At 43.3% G+C, this 23,420-nt stretch overlaps 1 protein-coding gene across 2 annotated transcripts in view; it reads left to right on the forward strand.

Moving 5' to 3' along the window:
• banp (BTG3 associated nuclear protein) overlaps positions 1 to 21,217 on the forward strand; it is a 32,631-nt gene extending 11,414 nt beyond the window's left edge. For both annotated transcript variants that reach the window (XM_076088886.1, XM_076088885.1), the window contains 5 exons: positions 47 to 168; positions 1,146 to 1,217; positions 3,339 to 3,383; positions 16,007 to 16,147; positions 19,796 to 21,217. In XM_076088886.1, the coding sequence (XP_075945001.1) occupies positions 47 to 168; positions 1,146 to 1,217; positions 3,339 to 3,383; positions 16,007 to 16,147; positions 19,796 to 19,912 (497 nt within the window). In that variant the 3' untranslated portion in view covers positions 19,913 to 21,217. The remainder of the gene's footprint in view (positions 1 to 46; positions 169 to 1,145; positions 1,218 to 3,338; positions 3,384 to 16,006; positions 16,148 to 19,795) is intronic.
• Positions 21,218 to 23,420: the final 2,203 nt, after the last annotated feature.

Here is a 23,420-nt window from a genome sequence, read left to right on the forward strand (position 1 = left end):
AATCATTTGCAATGTCATTGACCATGCTGTTTGTCCTCCTCACCAGAGGGAGGCCTGGCAGAAGAAACGGGCCACATTGAGACTGCCACTCAGCAGACCTTGCACTACACACTGGCCAATCAACAAGTCCAGTTCCACCGTATCGGGGAGGATGGACAAGTCCAGGTGGTGAGTGTCAACGTATTCTCTAACAGCGAGAGTGCGATGAGTTCTGCTGCTGTCATGTGAGGGTCCTACAGAGCAGGTTCAGTCCGGGGGGTGGGTGGAAAGATCATCCCACCCACCAGAGTGACACACGGAGCATCCTGCAGCTTATGTGGGCTGACAGGAAGGAAGGGACTTGACCATTTAGATCTTGTGTCCGATGAACCACTTCATTAAACTATACGACCTGTTTAAGGTCTTAAATATATCGTAGTTTTAAAGTTACGCCGCCTATGCGATTGACCAAATTGATAAAGTGCCATGTATTAGTCCATGGTACATTGAGTTTACAGTTATTTACTGAGTGAGAGCATCTCGGACTAGTCTTGTTTAATGTTGTGGAGTCGAACAACCGGTGACAGATACACACGAGCTGTGAGACGATGTGTGTCATGAAGGGCTTTTTTGTGAGGGAATTAAGTGCATGCGTGTGAGTTGTCAGTGTTTCTAACTAAAAGATATGATTCTAATTATTACACATGATCTGATGATACTACATGAACATTCTGCTGTGAGGCTACATATCTACTCATTAGCTGAGCAGCTGTAATGACAGTGATGCAAACGCTAGCTCATAATTCAGTGTTGAAAGTTCTGCTGTTCAACTAGATTTGTTTAACTTCGACTAAACTAAAGACTTTTGAATACATTGCTGCACAAAACAACAACTGTGTATTTGTATCTTCATCCCTTATGTTAGAACATTAATGGCCAGTATGTAGAGAGGGAATGATTACAACAAGCAGAATACATTTCAGTCTGTATATGGGGGCCGGGCTCTTGTTTTAGGACAGACTTAAGTCGTTTAACCACAATTTGTAAGTGTATGGTGATCATTCATGGATTTCTTTGCGGTTGAAAACATGCCGTGGCAAAGTTCTTGATCATATTTGTGTAATTGTTCCAGCTTCAGCTCTTCATCCTTCATCCTTGTCTCTCAGATTCCTCAGGGTCAGCTGCACATCGCCCAGGTGCCACAAGGAGAAGAGGTGCAGATCACACAGGACAGTGAGGCAAGTGTCTGCGTGTGAGAGAAGCAATCAGCCACTCAAAGTCTGGTTTGGTTTGTAATTTGGCTGACTTCAGGCTAGATGAGGACTTGCGTCATTTGAAACAATCCGTTTTATCTTTGTGAGCATGTAGATTAAGCAGAATGCACTCTGGATTGCCTTTTGTAATTTCTACAGGACTTTACAGACACAAAGACTTCTGGGTTTATTTAGCTAGCAATTAATCCAAATTTGCATGATTCGAATCAAGCTTTTTGTTGAGAACGGTAATCAACAATTACAAACACATGGATGCTTAAAAACATATAATTTAGCATGGATACACTGCAATTGTGCAGAAATAGAGTAAAGTTTTTCATACATTATTTAGGTCAGTAACGAAAACTGCTCCCCAACGAGTTACTCTATAAAGTTACAGTTTTCTTCTGATGAGGCTCTCTGTCACGTGGAAAGCTTGCCAAGTGTTTGTTCACAAAATTAAGGTTGTTCCTCCGTCAGCTCTGTGGACAGATACTTATTCCAATTGTTGGCTAAACCCGTCTGCCAACGAATCGAATAAATTAGTGATTGCAAAACTCCCATTCTGGAGAATTACAGCTAGTTTACTTCTACAAGAAAGAATACGAAGTGAAAAGAGCAAACTTCTCTTTTTCCTTCGTCGAATAGGTTTGGTAAGAGTCATTAAACATTAGTTTCTTTTGAGCCCCGTATGTTTCGGTCTGCCTATGCAAATAGTCATCCCAATGAAGCATGCTGCACCCAAGTAATACCTGACAACATTTAAGTCATTAGTGAATTCTAACAAAAGCAGATGTCCCGTAATGTTTATATATCCGCTTGCTTTTGCACGGGGTTATGACTTTTGTTTCCACATAATACCCAGATGTCTCATGTCCGTCCGTCCCCCCCCACCCCAACCAGACATGCGCTCTGCATGCACACACACAGCCTGCCAGTGAAAATCAAAACTCAAATTCCAAACCACACCGACTGCTGTAGAGGAATTTCCACATCAGCATCATTGATAGTGATATTTCGAGGTTGTGGAAGAGAGATTTATTACAAGGCCCCGCTCTGTGTACACACACATACACATCTAATCACATACTGTACGATACGTGCCCCACGTGCACGACAGCTTGACATTTATGCAAAAAGCAATTGACACCTTGCCCGAGTGTTTTTCTCATTTCCTGTTCAGTGGTGCTAAAGGACACTCGGAGGGAGAAGTACACGATCGAGTGAGACGGAGTGAACTGGAGGCAGCAAAGCTCTAAAGCCTTTCCTGCTCTTTGTGGCCGAGCCCAGTTATTTTTTCCTCCTCTCCCCTTCCTATTCCATCATATTGTTTGTTTTCTGGAGTTCAAAGCTTAGCAACGAAATCCCCCTTCTCCCAACTGCCACTCTTACAATATGTTTTCATTAGGAGCGGGCCCCCTTCATCAAAGTCATCGGTTTTAGCGTGCTTGAAAAGGAAATGAGCTATTTGAGAGATTACACTGCTCTTTGGCCATATGGCAGCTCTGACCGCATTTGATATATATACATGAATTACAATTAACAACAGAAAACAACTAAAAGTTTGGGGCTGGCTAAATATGGCTTCTATGATGTCCTCTCTTATGTGGTCTTGTAAACGTCACTGTGGGTGTTCAGAGACTTTACGACGGTCGTTGCGTCCTGATTAGGCAGCGATTGGCTCGTGCCTTTGTGACTGGATTTCTATTGTTGTTTACTAAATCTTTTATGTCGTTGGAAATCACACAACCGTTGACGTATACACAAAGACATCGCCTCCACCGCTCACTCTTATGTCACCATGTATAAAAACTCCTCTGCCAAACCCTGAATGCTCAGAAACCTGCAAAGACACTTCTGATTCTTCTCAGATATCGACGCCGTCACACTGCACACTTTCCATTTAGAGGGTTTACCGCCTTTTAATGGCTGCAATCACCTCGGCACAATGCAGGTTTTAGTAATCTGTTGTCCATGCAGGTTAGTGTGAATAGAAGGGCAGAGAAATGGGCAAGATGTATCATTTTTATGACTATGATGTAAGTGATTATGTGTGTTTAATATGGCATCAGGTCTTTGACGTGACGTGTCACTCCTCTATTTCAGGGAAATCTCCAGATCCACCAGGTACATGTTGGTCAGGATGGACAGGTAAGAACACGTTCACAATGAGCTGATTAGGAGTTACATTACACTAATGAATCCATGCTGTAGATGGTAAACCACATGTCTGCATCACTTCTTACTTATGTGCTTGAAGTACAACAAATCCTTCAAAAACAAGGGCAGGATAGCAGCAATGGTGGATGTGTGTGTGGTTTCGTGTTGAAAGAAAATCTGTCAGCCACTGATTAATGTTTTAATATCAGGATATGAATTACCTCACTAAACTGTAGCGATAGTGTATCTCTGCCTCGCTTCATACCTTCCAACAATAACACCACTTTTGCTGGATCTGTCGGCACAGTGATTCCACGTATTCTATTTATTGTGTATTGGCCGATACCGAGTACAGATCTGATACCAGTGTTTAATTAACGGGCTGTATGCTTCACTCGGTGGAAGTCAATCAGGCTTTACTTTAGTTTTAACTTAAAAACTTCATACAACAAATGCATACATAGATATACATTAATTGTTATTTATTATTAAAATAATAAATTGTACACCAACAACTGAATTGTAATCATTTTTAATGCAGCAACAAACTGGTCAAAACTTAAACAGGAATGAAACATTTCAGTATAGAATGTATATATTATGTACATATAAAACTGAGTTGAATAAGCAGCTATTTGAGTCGGTATCGGCCCGATATTGGCATCAGAATCGGTGCATCCCTAATTCATATCCTCTCTTGCCCCGTCACAATGTTCAATGTCACTCACCAATACGCATGTGTATCTTTGAGCTCTACCGTCATCATGAAACATTTACAGAGCAGATTGTTATGCGTGTTGCATCTAGCACTGTTTAGATCCGTGTTTACGAGCTAGCAGTCTTCTTCTGCCCTGCCTTTGCTGGTGCTTTGCCACATCTCTTGGCGTATTACCGCCACCTGTAGATCAGTGGAATGGAGCGAAACTGTTGAGTGTGCATGTTTTTACCTCAAGATAAACAAAACAGGGACCCACTCATATAAACATATGCCCATGCTGCTACTAGCGGCCTATAGTACACTGATAATGTACCTCATTTTGACATTGGGAGTCACAGAGTAATTCTGCTCATGGTGGTATCGTCAATAAAAGCTTTCCTCGAGTGCACTGAAGAGCACTTAAAGAAATACAAGTTGTCATCAAGTCTGAATCTTTATTCAAAAACACAGAAGCTTTAAAATGCTTCTGCAGTAATATTTCAGCACTTCAGTAAATGTGTGTAATCCTTTTGATTTTGAATATCCATAGTAATACATTTTAACCATTCAAAAGCATCCCAAACTACGATCCAGTTTGATGTTATGATGGTGCACTAATTAGAAACATCTCTCACAGATGTTTTTGAGTCCTCCAAGTGTCTGTGTCTGTGTCCTCTCGCCTCCTTCTTCTCTGTCCTGGATGTTTTGGACCAAGAGCCCTTCCTGTTTCTCTTTCCTTTCCGCTGATATCGAAGCGAGTCTCGATCAAAGCAGAGCCGGCCTGTGTAGGACCATTGCATGACACATATGGGCGCCTGCAGACCAAGACATCATTTCACATTCATCAATTCATCATGTTTGTCAAGAAGCACGACTTTAGGGAAGGAAGTTATTTCTCACGCTGCCCATCTGGTGGTTAAACCGGTTTGTGTTATTTTGTTAGGACAGGTGTTTTTATGAAACAGCCAGTAGAGGTTTTTTTTTCCCTTCTACAATGTGAATGGAGGCTACACGTATTCATTGTTGGGGCCATTTCAGGTTAGTTAAGAAAATGACCTTCAATATTTATTATATTACTTCTGCAGTAAGCTCTTAAACAATTGTGGTTCTTGCAAGGCATGGCATTGGCCAATCAAATACTTGCAAGCTTACATTCCAGCTGTTGTAGTTCGTAACACCATTCTACCGCTAACCCCGTGATTGTCGAAATAGTTAATAAAATGATCCCCTTGATGCTTTTCCAGAGTTGTAAAAATCATCCTAATAAAAACTGCTATACAGTGTTTTGGCATCTGATGCGCGTCGAAAACTCATGGAAGTCTTAATCACACCAGATGTGTTTAATGGCCTCACCGGTACCTTAAACATCAGGCCTCCAGCAACGCAGCCCCTTGCGTTTGAAGACGCAGTAAGACCACATCACTACTTGCTTCCAACGTTCGTACTAAAAAGGGTCAAAAACATGTCAAAATAAGTCTCCTGCCTTAAATTCAGACTTTCGGAGTTATATTCGCCGCTTTGTTGGCTCAGTCATATGCACTTTACTCATAATTCAGACATTTCTGGCATGAATTGAAGGCAGAGTAAGAAGAAGGCAATTTTGTCATATATATTATTCCAGTGAAGCGACTAAAGAGGCTTAAGAGTGTAATACAAGTCATGTTAGTAACAGTCTTGTCAAGGTACAGAACTGATGACTTTGATGCATCAGGAAAAGTAATGGAATCATAGATTACAGAACATGGAACTTAAAATTTGTTTTTTAAATAATTACAAATGTATTTATTGAAAAAATGACATGGTAAGCAGTAATCTGATGTCCCCTTTGATAGTTTACTTTCTATTTGCAACCAGTTATGACTAAACAGGGTTTAATGAGCTCTTAATCAAACCAGATTAAACAGGGTTTAATGAGCCCCATACACACTGACTGCTGCATGCGTTTTGAAGGGCACCTATTGTTTTTAATGGCTGCACGTGCACCTAAAGCGCTAACAGGAAGCTGTTTTTTTCTGCAGCCACAGTGCCAATTTGGAGAGAGCTAAATGGAATAAAAAGGATTTTTCCCCAGAGGAACAATGTTTTTTTTCTTAAAGAAATACATTATTTTGTATAATAACAACATAATAATTGAAGTAACGAGGTGACGGTCTGCCACCCCGTTTCCCCGATGACCGTAGTAAGAAAAGCTATGTAGAAATAGCCAATCTTCTCGCTGATGGTCTTTATTACATATGTGGGTCTCATAGAGGCATCTGTTTACTGCGGCACGGGGAAACGGCGAGAGGCTTCCAAAACAAAACCAAACAATGATAATACATTTCGATTAAGATCTGTGAGAAGTTAATGACGTAAACGCTGCTAAAACCAGGAAGACACCGTTGATAGTACTGTGTCGTGTCGAAGCGGTGTTGGTGAACAGAATGTCACTCAAACCGATGGACTATTTTTCCTCTCCGTCCATTTCATATTCCTGAGGCCGAAGGTAATACAATACCTTTACACGCTCTTTGGTGGGTTACGTGTCCGCCGAATTACAGGAGATTCTTGCTGTTTCACATCGACGGCTTTTATCAAGGGTACCTTTCTAGTGTCGGTATGCCATGCAACAATAAAGTAATTACTTTGTTTACAATAACTTTACTTTATAAGGAATTACTGCACCATCCCTGCACTTGAAGAGATAGTCATCACCCCTTCTGTGTAATACGTCAACATTTGTGGTGGAGAAGGAGTTGTGCTTTCCACGACTCGGCACTATATTTTGTAGTCTGAATAAGATTTCAATCAACCAATTCGCTCATTGGCTCAAAGCGCCGGAGGCTATATGTGCGCCCGCACGTTGGCGATGTGTGAATGCATCTGCTTTATATGAGTTTTTTTTGTTGTTGTTGTTATTGTTTTATTGGCCGTTTTGCTGTGTGTGTGTTTTCACTTGATTGAGGTAGTCGCCACACACACACACCCGCTTCTTCTCTGTCACACACTCTTAAACACATGCCTGCTCGTGTCCTGGAATGACCCGCTCGCTGAGCCTGATGGCAGCATTCCTCAGAGTTGGGTTTAGATTTTTCATACCCGTTCAGAGTACATAAGAGTACATGAAATCTTTGCAGATTCTCATCAGCTTTACCACTTCCAGCTGTTCTGTATGTTATAGGGCAGGCGATTTGATCGGCATTAGTTTCTTGCAGATAGACGCCAACGGATGCAAGAACAAAAAAGCAGCAGGAAGGCCTCTATTCCCTCGGCGGTGTCTGGGAGCCTCGTCCAATAAAAAGCTCTTTTATTTTCCCTTTTCTTTTTTAGCTCATACTTAGATTGGGTCTGTAAAATGATATGAGTGCGTTGCCAAAACAAACACAGTGACTTATTCTTTAAACTTCATGTTGCAGGTCGAGCTTTTCACACGCATGCAGTGATACACTACAGTGGCAGCGGCTCCTCATATTCTCATGGAGCAGAGGGCGGACGCCTCTTAGGTCAGCTCTTAAATCTGATGAACCCCAGAATCCACTTGAGGGAAACGGGGCCCAGACAAGTATGATATTAGTGATAGCACTTATTCAAGGAGATAAATCACACACAAATGCCATATTAGGGCTTTATCGTGATTGGTGTGGTGTATCTTGGACCGGCATTTTGTTTGGAACCTCAGACAAAGACATAACAGTGCAGACTTAAACCAATGTGTGTTTTCTTAATTGTCTAATGGCTAAATATTGATGTGTATGATGTCACTGATTTTGCGATCTCTCATTTCCTGAACAAAATCTCAAGTGTCATTGAGAAGATGAGTCTAAATCCAGATGCTTCATTACGGAAGCGGTTTAGTAATTCCCTCCGCAGATTTCTTAACCTCTCCACTATAGATGGGTACGGGTAGTGAAAATAAAAGTTAGTAAATTAACTGGTTCTGATCTGCCCGCTGTCCACCCATCCAGCTCTATACTGTCACCAGAGATGTACTGCAGTGAACAGTGCAGTGTGCGTCTCGTATCCCAGTATTCACTTTGTTTGTTCGTCTAACTGCTCACGCACATATCAAATCTGCGTACTTCAGCTGCAGATGTTTCTGTATCCGCTTCTACGTCAGTCTGTGCCAACTTAGCTCTAAACTTAGTGCAGCTGTGCCAGCTGAAAATCGGAACAAAACTGGATCCAAAGCTTTCCACAATCCTATAAAAACACTCTCATGCAGACAGAAGAGAAGGCCGACCCAAGAAACTAGAAAATAACTAGCTTAGCTTAACTTAACTTTACTGAACTCCCTGTCTGTCCTAGCCTCTTATCTAGTGCGCTTCTCTCTGTGTTGGGATCCTACCCTGCAATGATGCAGACCAAATGGAGGATTGGAAGATGAAAGGAGTGACTGATGAGGAGGGGAGATAAGAAAAAAAATGGGGAGAGGAAAGCCCAAAAGGGACACGATCTGGAAGAGATGTTTTGTCCCATTAATGTTTGAAAACTGAGACTCGTTAAGCTGTGAATCGGGAAAACCACACATGGCTTAAATGGCTGAGGCAAATACAATGGGCCAACAATGTCCTTGGATGCCCCCCCCCCCTTTTCCCCTTACCCGTCTTTGCTGTCACTCTTCTTTGTAAATATGTGAAAACAGAAAAGAAACACAAATAATGTAAAAATACAGATGATTAGCAAGTCCACTGTTGAGTGAGCTCACAGCTTTCACAGGACTGTCCGATAACCGTAAACCAATTGGCGTGTCAGTCCGACAAATCCAGCCATTCTCAAGAGTCCTCTACACAGCTTTGCCAAAGTTACTGATCGCGTCATCCGTCTGTATCATTTATCAGTGATGGACCTGAATGCCGTCCATCTGGGGCCTTTAAAAGTGACGGTCAAGAGTCTGAAGACAGTCCCCCCCACACTCACTTCCTTCCCCTAATTGAACCTCTGCCACCCCTTCCTGTCAGCACATGTTGTGGTGCATCTGTTGGACACTCCTAACGGTCATTGTGGGAACCGGGTCACAGGACAGAGAGTCCAGCTCGGCACTAGTCCCTCCGTCAGCACTGTCGGGACCTGTAAACACAGAACCAGTCCAGAACCAGGATAAACACCGGCAATGTATTGTGTAAGAGGGACGGTGCACCGAGGGAGAAGGACATGTCAATGAGTTGATGAAGGAAAGGATGAGAGGAAGAGGGCCAAAACCAAGAAAAGGGAGAACATTAGGTGAGGTAATGAAGAGGCAATAGATGATTTAGTGACATCTACTCTTCAATGTCTGTTGTTAGTTAGTTCGCCTTTGTAAAAGTCTTGATTTGTCATGTGTACACAAAAAGCAGATGCTTGAACAATGTGTAAGGTTAACCTCAGAAGAATCAGGGTGTGATTCGTGCTGGAATCACTCTGCTGGCCCGTAGCCCGAGTGACTCCGTTGTCCTTCTTTCTCTCTCTCTCTCTCTCTGCTCCAGAATGTTGTTTCTAGTATGTGAGGCGTTGTTGGGATTCCTGTCATTTGAGAGGAGGGTAAAATGAGATGAAAAGATACAAACAAGATGTTTTATGACCAGTGTTTAGAGTAAGGGGGATGTACGTAAGCAGTCAAGGATTTAGAGGTCTAGTGGTGGATCTGGTTTCAAAGGAGTAGTCTGCTTTGTGTCCTTGTGGCATCGTGGCCTGGAGATAAAGGGCCACGGATCGGGGAAACCGTCCTTCTGAATGTGTGTGTAGGTGTGTGTGTTTGTAACAGTGCAGAGGAGGGTACCCCCCCAGTGGTGGTTTCTGTTTTTTTTGTTCTGCGCGGGCAGAGCCCAGGGGCGCTGGGGTGTGTGAGTAAGAGGGAACAGATGTTCTAGATGGATTTCATCGTGACTCACCATCAGCACGGACGGGGTGCAGCCCGGCCTCACTCGGTCCTCGGCCCACAGTGCTCATTATGCATCGGTTTCAACTACAGCAGGAGGCCTTCAAGCAACACTTTGTGCATTGTTATGGGCTCTGGGTTAATTATAGCCTGGTTATGGTGATGCATCTGTCATGTAAACAATTGAATCAGAATATTTGATACGCAATATGAATAAGCATAACTTGGTTAACAGTCTTTCCAGTGACTCCTGGCATGTAACATTTCTGATTTCCATCTTATTCATTTTTGTGTGCACATGCACCACAAAAACGTGCGTGAAATGAATGCAGAGTAGTGTGTTTGGGGATAAAACAGCAGCATGGACTAGCACGGGGGGAACAATAAAACTTGTTTTTCATGGGAATGATAAAGAAACGGCTCACACACACTGCAACCAAAGGTGTTTTATACAATCCAGACTACGCATTCCTCTGAACATTACCGTGACTATTAAATAATTATGCCAGAGAAAGCCCAAGCCAGAGAGTCCTCTGAATACGTTGTTTTGTTTTCTCTTTTTTACCAGTGCTGGCACGTGTACAGGCAGCTGTAGAAGTGGTTTTATCTGATGTGATGTCTCAGTCAGTTAAAGACTCCAGTGTGCGATGCGCTGATGTAAGATGACAGATGTTCTTCCGAGGCATATCGGAGACTTCATGGCTGCGGTGTGTCAAAGGTGCTGCTGTCAGGACCCGCGGAGATGGTTTGGAGGTCCGGGTGTACCGCTTAAAAGGTCAGTCTGGGGTCACCCGGGCATGTTTAGTCTTGAAACCGAATTCCCAAAGCATCTTCATTTGTTTTGGATATTTCAAAGAACGGGCCGGAACCGTCGATAGAATCGGATGTTTCACTTCAGCTGGTGTCAGAAAAAAAAAGATGGCATTTGTGTTGGCCTTCGTCATCGTGCATTTCTAGTTCCTGTCTAGATTACTTGTTCAGATGGGTATTTTGTGCGGTGTGATATTTTGTTAGTTGAGTTTTACAACCTGTGTATATCATTTCTTCTGGCTCTGCCACATTTAACAGAATAATTGGAAACAGGATAAAGTCATCATCTTAAATTATGAAATTTACAGATATTGTAAAAATGCCGTCGTCAATGAGGCAAGCCAACCTCTCATTGGTGCCCGAGAACAGAGAAAACCTTCAATGGAAATTCCCTTTTTTTTTTTTAAGGGGATTCACTCTTTTCTTTAACGGCTGTTATTTTTGTCATCAGTCTCCTTTTGATTTGCTGGTTCTGGATCAGAATTGAAGTCAAGCTGGTTTTGTCATAAAAGCTCCCTGAGTCCTGTCTGAACGTGACTCCCAGTGTTCTGGTGGGAGTTGCAGAGCAAAGGATGCGAAGGAGGGTTTGATGGGATGCAGGTGTTGAGCTCTGGTGTAGAAGCAGTGTCAGGGTGTGGGTGGAGATGGGAAGCAGTGGGCCAGGTTACAGGGTCGGGGGTCTGGCAAGACATCAAGATCTATAACGCGGATGTATTTCATGGAGTAGTGTGTGGACGGGAGAGGGAGGCGTCAGTAATGTACGGTAATATCGCTTGTCAAAAATCGGACCTATAACTGCAAACAAGTGACAGAATTCACAAATCACAAGTGGGGAATAAATAGCATGATACTCTTTGGCTTTTGTTTCAGCTTCTGACAGTTTTTGATTTGTATCACAAGCTCACTTTTGTCTGTTCAATCATTTCATGGAATCAGAATAGTTCTCAGACTCGGAGGTAAAATAAAAAGACTTCATGCTCGCAGTGAGACGTATTAAGGCCAGAGAGTTCATTTTCCCAGTCTACACCGAACAATCACTCAGCACACCGCTGTGTCTGTGGCTATCTTTACAGCCGATTCGCAGCCAGGCCTGAGCATCCCCCACCCACCCACCCACCCAGAGCTAATGTTTCTACTTGCACATCTGTCCACGGTTGGCAGTTGTATATGTTGTTGTCGGCTGTGAGGCTGAGAGGAAGTTCCAGCCACTCCAAAGTCCAAATATTTCTTTTTTAATTTCCCTGTTTTGGTTGTTTCTGTTTTGTTTTCAGATCTGAACGAAGAGGAGCTATTCCTCCGTGGGAGGGTAGGAACCACATTTGTGTGGCTCTCTTCTTTTTGTCTATTGTGTGTACAGATTTTTGATTCTTCTAAAAGGAGGATCTTGTGTTATTGGGGATTCCAGTGTACGTTGATTGCAGCCAGGGTAAATCTTTAAAACCGTACTCGCACACACACACACGCACACACTAAGCAGTTCCCTCATAATATCGTCCAATTCACAGCTGAGCTTTAACTGAGACCTCCTGTGAGACTGTGAATTGATGCCAGTGTGTGCTTAGTGGAAACATATTTCCTTATTGATGAATTACTCTCAGACTGTTAACAATTGCTGCATCTCCGAACAACCCATCATTTCTTAAAGCCCTCTTTATTCACGTTTAACTAGTTTTACGTGAACGGAGAAAAAAAAATAAAAAATACAATTTAAAAATCCTCAGACAAGGGATGGGCAGCAGAGGCTTGTTTCTGCAGTTGGTTATTGCCCTAGTCTTGCAATCATGAATGTTTTTGAGTTACGCGGCTGTTGTTCATGTTTGTGCCTTTGCTCTCACATTGCTGTGTTTCCTTAGTGTCCTGGATCCATCACTGAAAGCATTACGGCATCAGAAAAAGATATATTTTTTTTTTCCTTTCCCTATTTTCCTCAAGGCCGTGGCAGATAGCGAAGCCTGCAGAGGATTTAAGATACTCTTGATTGTTCAGAGCTCTTCTCGCCAGTACTGTGCTGCAGTGTCGTAGCCCTTCACCAGCCGGCCAGCTCATTATTTAAGGGTCCCGGTCCCTAAAACTTTAAGATCAACAGTGAATAATCCACTTAAGATCTGCTGATGGCCCCTGTTTCTGACAAATTGAGCCCAATATCTAATATATTAGTCTGCATTTTAAGTGAGTCATACCGGCTTTTAGCTGAAAACTGAGATTGTAAAGTTTCCCCAGTGTCTTCTCCAAGAAAGTTGTGTTTTTGCGTCATTGCCAAACAACATATTGTGTTGTGTTGATTATGTGGTATTTGCTGAATTAGGAGTAATTATCATCACTACTCACAATATTATTGACAACAAATCAACAGTTTATATCTAGAGGGGAGAAAAGCCTGAAATGTGTCCCTGAGTAAACTTTCCTGCCATCTCCTGTGAAGTGGACGTTTCTTGAGGGTAGATTTAGCTTTTGATTGTTTTTCGGCTGAGTCATACTTAAATACCAAGCATGAAAGTAATACACCCAAACAGCGGAGAGGAGTTGCTCTGACAGAGCCGGTCGTGGGACAGGATGTGGACCCGAGAAGTTCCTGTGTAATTGCCGCAGAGATCTCACAAAGCGTTCCAACTCTGTAAATGCTTTCCTGAGCCTCCGTGTGCTGCTCCTCACAGCTGAGAATGCAAACGGCTCGCAAGTGGAGGTTGAGAACCTAATTGAGTTAGACAAGTGTTTATGATCTCAAGTATCAAACATAGAATCTCTCGGACCGCGGTAAAGTGTACACTTACAGGACAGACACGTGATCGTGCTTGAGTTTCTTCACACATACGTTCATTTTGTACATTTGTGTGCAGACAAATGCACACTTGGCAAAAGCTGCGTTTAACTCCTTATCAGAGAACCGTGTGATGAAGTGACGGGGATGAGGATGGATCCCTATGGATGTCTGCCATGAACAAACACTTGACAGCTGGCTATACATGTGGGTTCTCACTGTCCTCAATGAGGTGACTGATTGAGCATTGTTTTCCTGGATTTAGGATCTTTGGGAAGATCCTTACTGGAAGTATGTACAATAGTTTAACAGAGTCAAGTTAGCTGTTTCCGCCTACTCCCTGTCTCTATGCTAAGTTAAGCTAACTGGCTCCAGCTTCATATTTAGCGCACAGACATAAGATTGTTACCAATCTTCTCTTCTAACGCTCTGTAAGAAAGCAAATAAGCTTCTTTCCCAGATATAGTGAACTGTCTGATTACTGTTTAAACTGAACTCTCCAGGCTAACGCGGTAATCGATCAGGAATGTTTCATGGGTCCTAAAAAACCGAGTGATTCATTTGACCCAGCTCGAACAGTCCTCTGCCTCAACCCATGTCTGTGCTCGAGGAGTCCTGGTTCTCTAAACAGTTAAGTCAGACAGACTTCCAACACTAATGGCTTCCATCGGGCCGACCGGGCCTGGCGCATTCTGGCGATGAGGCGGCAGATTTTGTGGTGAAACTGGCAAAGTCTCGTAGATGGCAAGGCATGCCGGCGGGTTCGGGGGGGGAGGGGGGTTGTTAACTGAACCTTTGGGGCCCGTCAGTAACTCCGAACTTCAAAGCAAAGGTTGGGCTGGGGGTAGGGATGCAGTGTGGGACTCTGGGATTGGAAGGGTTAGGGGGCAACAAACATCGTCTGTAATTGAGGTTTGTGAGGTTTGGGTTTTTCTGCAGGCTTGCATATTCTCCCCTTGAATTGTAATGCCTGTTGAACATGTCCCAGCCAGTCCCAGTACCAACTGCAGCTGGAAGAGGACCGAGCTGGAGACCTCACATAACATTCCAAAGAAAGCACACGAAGACAACATGCATATGAAACCTGCCAGACAGAGGCCTGTGTTCACGATGCCGTGCTGTAAAACTCTGACACCAGCGGCTAGCATGTGCTGCTAATGCAGCTGCTGGTACGGAGAAGAAGCCGCTGGCTGCACACGAATCCTGCCTGACGTGAGAGCACCAACGGGTGTCCTGCGCACATGTGGTTTGTCGGCAGTGAGGGAGTATTACAATGTGTTGTATTCTGTATGAAAAACACAAGAGGTGAAAGGTAGCCCTATTTACGTTTCTAATAACTTCAACATTTAATCGTGTTTTATATATCAGAAAAGAAGGAAAGTCGACACTGGTACATGTTAAGACAGCGCTGGGTCACTACAGGCTGTAAACCAACGGCATCTTAATGTACCAACATTGGCTATGTCTTTAGTTATTTTATTTGTATATTTGAAAAAGCCGTCTGATTAAAGACTTTTAAACTTCTGTTAAAAGGGGTTTATATATAGTTCTGATTTGAGAGAAGGGGATATTAAAGATCGTTTCATAATTTGTAATGAGATGCTGACGGACTTTAAAACAGTGCAGAGAGTTAGTTTGATAATGAAGATTTCTTTGTTTCTCTGTCACAAGACTGACAAAAACATCTGTGTCTGCCATCGGCCAAAAATGTTGTTTTAAACATCGATATCGGCCCAGAATTTCTGTTTCCCTCCATTCATCTTTTTCTGCGTCTGTGTTGACAGTGGGATCGTATGTTAATTTGTATGTGTTGTCACATGGGAGATATGCTGTCCAAGTCACCAGCAGTACTTGCTAATCCCAGTGTGTGTGTGTGTGTGTGTGTGTGTGCGTGTGCGTGTGCGCGTGCGCGCGTGCGTGTGCGTGCGTGCATACACTTGTACGAGGTCACACACATGGGGCCTTTTGTGGTTGCAGTCTATCTATAGGAATACCCTACAACACTCCAGCTGCTCTTCTCTGTAATTAGTGCGTCAGAACCACCGAGCTCTACCGTCGCCTGGCTGACTGGTAACACGGTGGGAGATTAGAGTCCCCCCCCCCCCCCCCCCCATGCGATGTCTCACTCTCCGTTCTCTGACAATTTATTTTATTTTTCTTGTCTAAATATGACTTAGATTAATTGAACCCAAACAAAAATGAATCCTAGCCAGCATATCATGTTATGGAGCCCAGAAAAAAAACAACTTAATTGAATTGAATGGACCATAAAGTTCTTGTCTCGATGTATAAACAGAGGTCGGGATGAGAAGCAGTGAGAACAGCAGGACTGAAATGTTTATTTACATCACTCGGATGCCGCCGCATGACTCTTTCCTTGCCACTAAGTGTGGTGTTTGTGAGACACTGTACTTGTACCTGATGCCTGTAATCAATAAACGAACATAAACACATCAGATAGCACATACATGAGACTGAAAACGTCAGTGATGGTTGTTTCTTCTTATCTGTCCTAGGTGCTACGTGGGGCTCAGCTCATAGCGGTGGCATCAGCTGATGGGGGGGCCACGGCCGTAGAGGGCTCCCCGCTCCCTCCTGACATCCAAGTGCAGTACGTCCAACTAGCCCCCGTCACAGATCACACAGCTGCCGTACAGGTAAAACCACACACACACACACACACACACACACACACACACACACACACACACACACACACACAGAGAAACTCTCCCAGGCTCTGGCACACGTGTACACAGATTGTTTGTAACTGGGAAGCATTCCAGGTGCTGGAGTATGCTTCTATTGTCTGAGCTGAAACAGACCATGGTACTAATCTAAATCAGTCCCTCTACATGGGTTTGTTTTTTTGAGCAATCCATAATACACAACTGTTCCTCTGAAATGCATACTGTAGATCAGGAATCAGTCTTTCAGTGATGCCATTAATCTATGCTGTGTGCTCGCTGCTCGGCCAGAAGAACGGATGTCAGGGTTTGTTTTCAGACTCGCAGAGAGAGAAACTGAAATGCAGAGTCGGCGTTCTTGTTCCTAATCAGGAACATTTATTTTCATTCATATAATAATTCTATACAAATATGCCCTCCATGTTTACAATCAGCCAGAAAAGGTGCCAGGAAGTTAGAGGAGTATCTTTTTTTAAATGCAAAAATATGGATTTGAAAGTTTACTTTTAAAAATACCTTAAATATACGAGTCTTCTGGTTGTGTTTTAACGCATTAGTTATACATATTTCAGCTTTGTACCTTACTGCTGACTCCATTATAAGTCTGTAAAGTCAAATGGAAGTAACTACTCTGTACTCATGAGTCGCCAGACAGAGTCACAAAGGGACATTTAAAGCTAATTCCAAACATTACCTTTCCAAACCAGCAATAAAACACAACACCACCTCAAGCCATAAACAGAAAGGGATTTGATCCAACATACAGAAACTATCCCACAAAGCTAAGCCGCCAACATCAACCTTCCAGTAGTGAATTTGTGGTGAAACTTGGTTATAATTTAAAGTCACATAGACAGTCTTGTGCCTTTTTAGATTTTTTTTTTTTTTAACGGCAACGTACTTTTCACCAGAGTTGTTCATCGTTGGTACAGAAGAATACCATGCCCGTGCAGAGTCACTCTCTTTACTGCCATCCAGTTAGAACAGTAGCTCATTGTGACAAAGCCTTAAAACACCTTTTTATCTGTGAACAATTGCAAACAAAACTGTCACAGTTTCATAAATCATGACATAGAACACAGTAGTTTAGTTTCTTCTCTATACTGAATAATTAAGCTCCATTCACCTAAAATATAAAACAATATATTTTTCCTCTTTTAGGAATCCATACGTGTCTTCTTCTTTTGGATAATTCTTCTCTGACAGGCAGCCAAACGTTTCTGGTAGTTTGGGCTGACACCCGCCTCCTTTCGTGCTATAACGGTTTGATCAGCTTCATAATGAGGCAGAACATATCCCGTAATATTTCATTCATAATTACTGTCACGTTATAATATGCGTGCAATTTATCTAAACGACTTGCAGGTATCATGGGTCTGCTTTCCCCCTGTTGTCATAATTGTGCTCAAATAAAATGCACTCGGCTTTCAGTCATTATGATGAGTGTTTGTAAAAACAGTAATTTAACACAATAAAGGGGAGCGTTAAAAGGAGAAGAGTAGCAATTGTTAGATTTGCCTAAAATCCCTTCATGATTGAGCTTTTTTGACGCCACATGTGGAATCGGGACGGTGCACACGGCACACGGCATCGTGGTCTGTTTCGCTGCGAGGAATATCAAAGAACCACACTTTTCCATTGCTGTCTCTGCTTTTTTGTTTTCCCCCCAAAATATATTGAATATCACATTTCCTCCTCAAGTCCCGTGTTAAAGTGGGTCCCCTGTAGTCCTGATGGGAGTCTTTGTTGTGTCGTTATCATACAAACAGAAAGAACTTGACATGATTTTTGGCTGTGTGAAATACCAGCCTCACAATGTGTCCTGATGTGGATCTCCCTGCAGACAGTGATGCTGTTTTTTGTAGCTCTCTCAGGAAGACACTGTCTTGTTGTCCTTTTGTTGTCTGTAGTTAGGTAACTGGTAAAGCATCCTATATTGCGTGTGGATCATACACAATCTGATAGACTCCGAGGTCTGTTCTCCATGTTTCAGCAATCAGACTTTTTGTCGACCAGACGTTTGTTTACTCCACTGATTCGTCCTCCTGATGTTTGATTGTACTCGGATCTTGACAGAAATCAACAAAGTCGGCAGAAGTCTGATCACTCATCAGCGTTCTGTTCAATGAGAGTTTGGGTTCACTAAGGGCGCCGGGACGTGCTGAAGGACAGCATGAGTCAACTTGTTAACAACGTGGTGTTTATTGCTCAAACTGTATTTAAACTCGTCAAAAGCAGATTTTCGTTCGACTTCAGCGCCAAAATGATGCACGTATCGAGTCAATAGAATCATCCAGTGTGTTCAAGAGGACTTTTCTTTTCATTTTCAACATGCCTTAAAGGACTTTACCTAGTTTAATCCCACCAATAATCGATCAATCAACAAAATGTTTGCAAACAATTGGAACCGAGGGTGAAAATGAAGACGCAGCGTTGAGCAGCCTGCAGGGAGCGTCGCTCTGCTACAGGCTGGGTTATTATCACAGTTGTGTTTCAATGTTGCTAAGTGTAGATGTTGCTGGCTCTCAGTTCAAAGTTCAGAGGAAGGTTAGCGCTGCTCTTTCTTTCTTTTTTTCTCTCCCTCTTTTCTGAAAAGTGTTGAATCATGTGAATTGCTCTCATCTATTTCCAGACATATGGTAGCATTTACACAAGTTCTTGAAAAATGACTTTGGCTTTTGTATTTATTTATCTCTGCATTTTTCCTCTCTTTATTTAATAGTTTCCATCACCCAAACTAGATGAAGTGGAGGGAGGGGGGGGGGGGCAACACACTGTGATGTTTGGACATTCTAAGGGGCATCTCTGCGCTTGGTGCTAATCTTTAGATGCAACATTGTTTATCTCCAGCTCGGGTCCAAAGCTAGGGCTGCAGAGCCCCAATAGCCCGGTTTATCCCCAACGCAATGCATCTATTATCTGGGAGTAGTTCCAAATGGGGAACCAGGCTTGACGGTTCAACGTGTCCGATGTTTCAAGTTCTCAATGAAAAACATTGATCCGTATGAGTTTCACTTGGCCCCTTCACCGCCAGCGGTAACAGCGTGTCCGCCTCATGTGCTGCTGCGGTGCAGCTGTGCTCCAGTCAATGCTGTTGTCTAGTGACAGCATGCTGGGGAGGGAGGATTAAATGCTGCAGGTGTGTTTGAGGGAACCTCTGGCACGCGTCTGAGGAAGGAGTGAGTCATTCTTCATGGCCCTCATCCAGGACTGAGTCATGAACCTCTCATCTTTTCAGGTTTTTTTTTTTTGTTGTTGTTTTTTACCAACACAATACCTCGCTCTGTCTGACAACTACCGTAGAGACAGCCAGAGAGCATTAAAATACAAATAGCTCAACACTTGTCAAGTCTCTCTTCACCTGTCGCTCCACCAACCGTCTTCCTCTTTCTTCTCTCTGATATATCTCTCCCCTAATCTCTCGCTCTTTGTCATTCCTCCGTTCCTTCTATCTATTGTCCGTGCACTGCGGTTATCTCCCCTAATGACACACGGGGAGGGGGCTATAGTGTGGTTCGTCCGTATCTGTTGGTTCCCAGGAAACACACAGATCTCAAAAAGTCTTCCCAATTATCACCTCTCTCCCCCCCCCCTTCTCCTCTCTTTCATGTGTCGCAGGCTGCTGAGCTGGCCCCGGCCCTGCAGGCGGACCTGGAGGTGAAAGAGGCCATCCAGGGGGCCATCCAGGGAGAGAACGGCGAGGTGGTCCAGATCGTTACCTCCGTGGCCACCTGAGAACCCCTTCTGGTCCAACACAGCCCAGAACCCTGCTGCACAGCACGGCCCGACGAGTCTCAGAGGTCGACGAATGCACACAGTCTGACAAGCAACTCGGTCGGAAAGCATTTTTAATAAACACTGAAGGTTACTGATGAAACACAGGGAAGAAGCTTTTTCTTTTTTTCCTCTGCAATCTCTCATCGCCAACCAGATGTCTCAATGTGGAAATGATCTTAGAAACTTGAAAAGATCATGATATTCCCAAAAATCAGCTGTGTTCTTTCTGGGGTTGTCATCACGAGACGGTCCTGGCCCATGGCAAGGACGCACAGCGGGATTATTGTGTATCCAGGGAGGATGCTGCTCACGCAGACCATCACCCTGCCACCTCATCAACACACATGTTTACAGCAACTTGGAAAACAGTGGAGTTATTTGGAGTTGAGCCACATTGTCTCATCCCAAATCCCCCATGAGGTGAATCCCACCTCACACAGCCAGTCCTGTGCTCCTGTTCTCCTCGTGTTGTCACGGTGGACTGTAGGTGTAGCTGAGCACAGCCTCTCTCGGTTGTGATTGATTTGGTTCCGCTCTCCGTGATTCGCTCCGTACTGTGTCTCCCGGCTGTGAGCGTTCCTCTACTTCGCTCTTCTTGTTTTCATACTGCTTTAGCCACACAGCTTTGTTTGTCCGTTTGATTTATCTAATTCTAACATGCTGACATTTTTGGGGGAGCTTTGATTTTGGAGGTAGAAGACCATGTAATAGAAGAGCTGGTGCCAGTGGGTAGGCAGGACAAGATGCTTGTAGAAAAACCAAGGAAACCTTGAAGTTGTTTATTCATCCCAGTTTTGTCTCTGTGAAAAGATACATTCATGTGAATAAAACATGTTGGTGGTTGCCATAAAAGTGTGTTTTTTATTTTGGTTTCTCTCTGTGTTTTCGCGTCATTTCCAACCCGGGTCATCAAAGATGTCCGAGACACGACTCTGCTTTCATCCACGACAAATAGATAATTGAAGAGAGTGTGAAATGATGGTTTGGTTTTGAGGTCTTGTCTCTGAAGTAAATATGTATCATGTCCACAGGATACTGTGTTGTCAGCAATCATGTAAGCTAAGCTGTTACATGTGGCCTCAACAAGGTTTTTGTCCAAAGACAAATGAATTATGTTTGCCTCATTATAGAAGTGTCTGGACTGTAATTGCATTTCTTTAAACTCCACTCTGTGCCCACTGCATGGTTCTGTTTTTTCTTGTGTTGTGATGCTCCGCTAATGATGAACATCTCTGCAGACAACAATAAAAGAGATAAGCGAGACACTCTGCGGCTCTGTGTTGGTTTAGGGAAGTTTCCCATGCTCGGTGTGATGTAATGCTGTATTTTGGAGTTGGAGGAACCAGGCGACAAAATGAACTTGATGGAACAACAGCCCGGCCTTGGCTGCTTCCTCTTGTTTCCCTCCAGTCTGTTGTTGCTGTCGCTGACCCGCTTTATTCATTCCCCTCTCATACGTACTCTTCTTCTCCCACTCAACTCATGTTTTTCCTCTTTCTCCCTTTGGCCAGCTGTGTTAAAGTCCATTATACACTTAGTGGCATAGAGTGGTGGGTCCGTCCTTTTAAAAATAATCTTGATGTAGCTGAGTTAAAACGTTTGCGTGCGTGGACAACTGTCTCCCCCGTCCCCCGTCCTGACCCCTCCATTAAATCATGGACTTGGAAGGGGAACCGACTCGGCTCTTCACTTTTACAACCCTGGGCTCCGTCCAGGAGCCGGAGTGGTTACCGTGGCGACGGCCCCTCTCTCTGGCTGCCTCCGAGATAACCTGGTGGAAACAGAGATGAATGATAGATGGAGAGATGAGATTGTTTTGGAAGCAGGCTGCGTGTTTGAGGAGAAGGAGCGGAGTGATGGACGGTGTGTCTTTCCCTTTCCTTCTCAGCAGCTCTGTGTTCTGCAGTGAGACGGGCGGCTCAGCTGGCATCGGCTTCGACGTGCGAGTGCTGCTGCTGCCCGCCTGGCTTCTACTCCGGCTGCAAACTTATTTTTACAAGGCTGGCCGAGTTATCTCAGGATGTGTAAATATGAGTGAAGATATTTGTTGGAGCGAAAAAAAAATGTCCAAACATGCGTCTCTTTAGATCATAAATCAGCGACGCTTGGGGGGGAAAACAAAGCTCCGCACAGCCAGACTTTATTTGTCAAGTACCGGCGGACAGATTACACCGGAACAGTGATGTCACAGTCTACAGTGTACACTTTTAAAAAGGTCACAAGAGAGGCACGCAAACTTTGACTTCAGAAACATCTCTGTTGTCCGATTGTTTCCTGTTGCATGTGAGCGCAGAGTATTTAGCTTCACAGACGTACAATGATGGGGATTCTAGATGCGTGTTTGGCTTAGAAGATCTCTCTTGGGCATCCATTGAGGGAATTCCTTCCAAAATTGGCACAAACGTCCACTTGGACACAAACGTCCACTTGGACTCAAGGATGAACTGATTAGATGTTGGTGATCAAAGGTAAAGGTGACTTCATTCGATCATAGTATTGCCTAGAGAAGGAATTGTATTACATTTGGTACAAACGTCCTTTGTCCCTTCGTGAAGACGGCTTCAGTGTTGTGGTACCAGTCCAGTTTTTTTATTGATTTGGTCTCCAAGATACTTGCATGAGTCCGACCTCTTCATTTCCTCTTCCTGGATGACAACCAGGGCAGGGGTCCTCCTGTTCCTCCGGTAGTCCACCACAAGCTCACCGCCTTCGCTGTAGAGTTTCAGGTGATTGTTGTTGCACCATGTGACAAACGGCATGTTTTCCACTGGAAATGATTCACTGCAATCATGATTGTCAATATAGTGATAACTTCCATTTCATCTAATAATGAAAATAACACATTTGATTAACTTCCTTCAAAGTCTTTACAACATGTTATGAGTCTGGACAGACATGGGTGTAATACAACCACAAGGCGGTAATTCTATTTTATTTAGTTTTGCTTTGCATTTGACTTGATATATTAGTTTATATTGCAGTAGATATCTAAATATCAGCAGTACACACAATATAACAGATACTAAAGAAGGGAGAACCAGGAGGTTATCTAAGAATGAAAAGAAGAAAATCCAGTGATTTGAAAACTACAGGCATCTTCCAATAACTCAGTATACATGGGAATGCATTGTACAGTAAATCAGGATTTATTATTCCAAGAATGCTTTAGGGTCTAATTAATAATTTACTGGAAGATTTATATTTCTTCCAAAAATATAAATCAGCTACCAAGAATGTTGTTATTTTTAGCTCCCCCCACAACTAAGACTCCCTTTGAGTATTTGACTAAAACTGTCTTTTACACTACCAAACTATTTGTAAAGTATCTTTTTTGTTGTTGTTGACAGAGCAGCTTACTGTAACAGTACTGTTTTAAGTACCTTAGTTATCAACCACACAAGTAAATAGTTCAGAAAACAAAACATGTTAGTTCTTTGATTATTGTTACCAGAAGAGTACAAGGATG

This window comes from Anarhichas minor, unplaced genomic scaffold (assembly GCF_050575085.1).
Source record: "Anarhichas minor isolate MPS153535 unplaced genomic scaffold, ASM5057508v1 ptg000011l, whole genome shotgun sequence".
Lineage (NCBI taxonomy): Eukaryota > Metazoa > Chordata > Actinopteri > Perciformes > Anarhichadidae > Anarhichas > Anarhichas minor.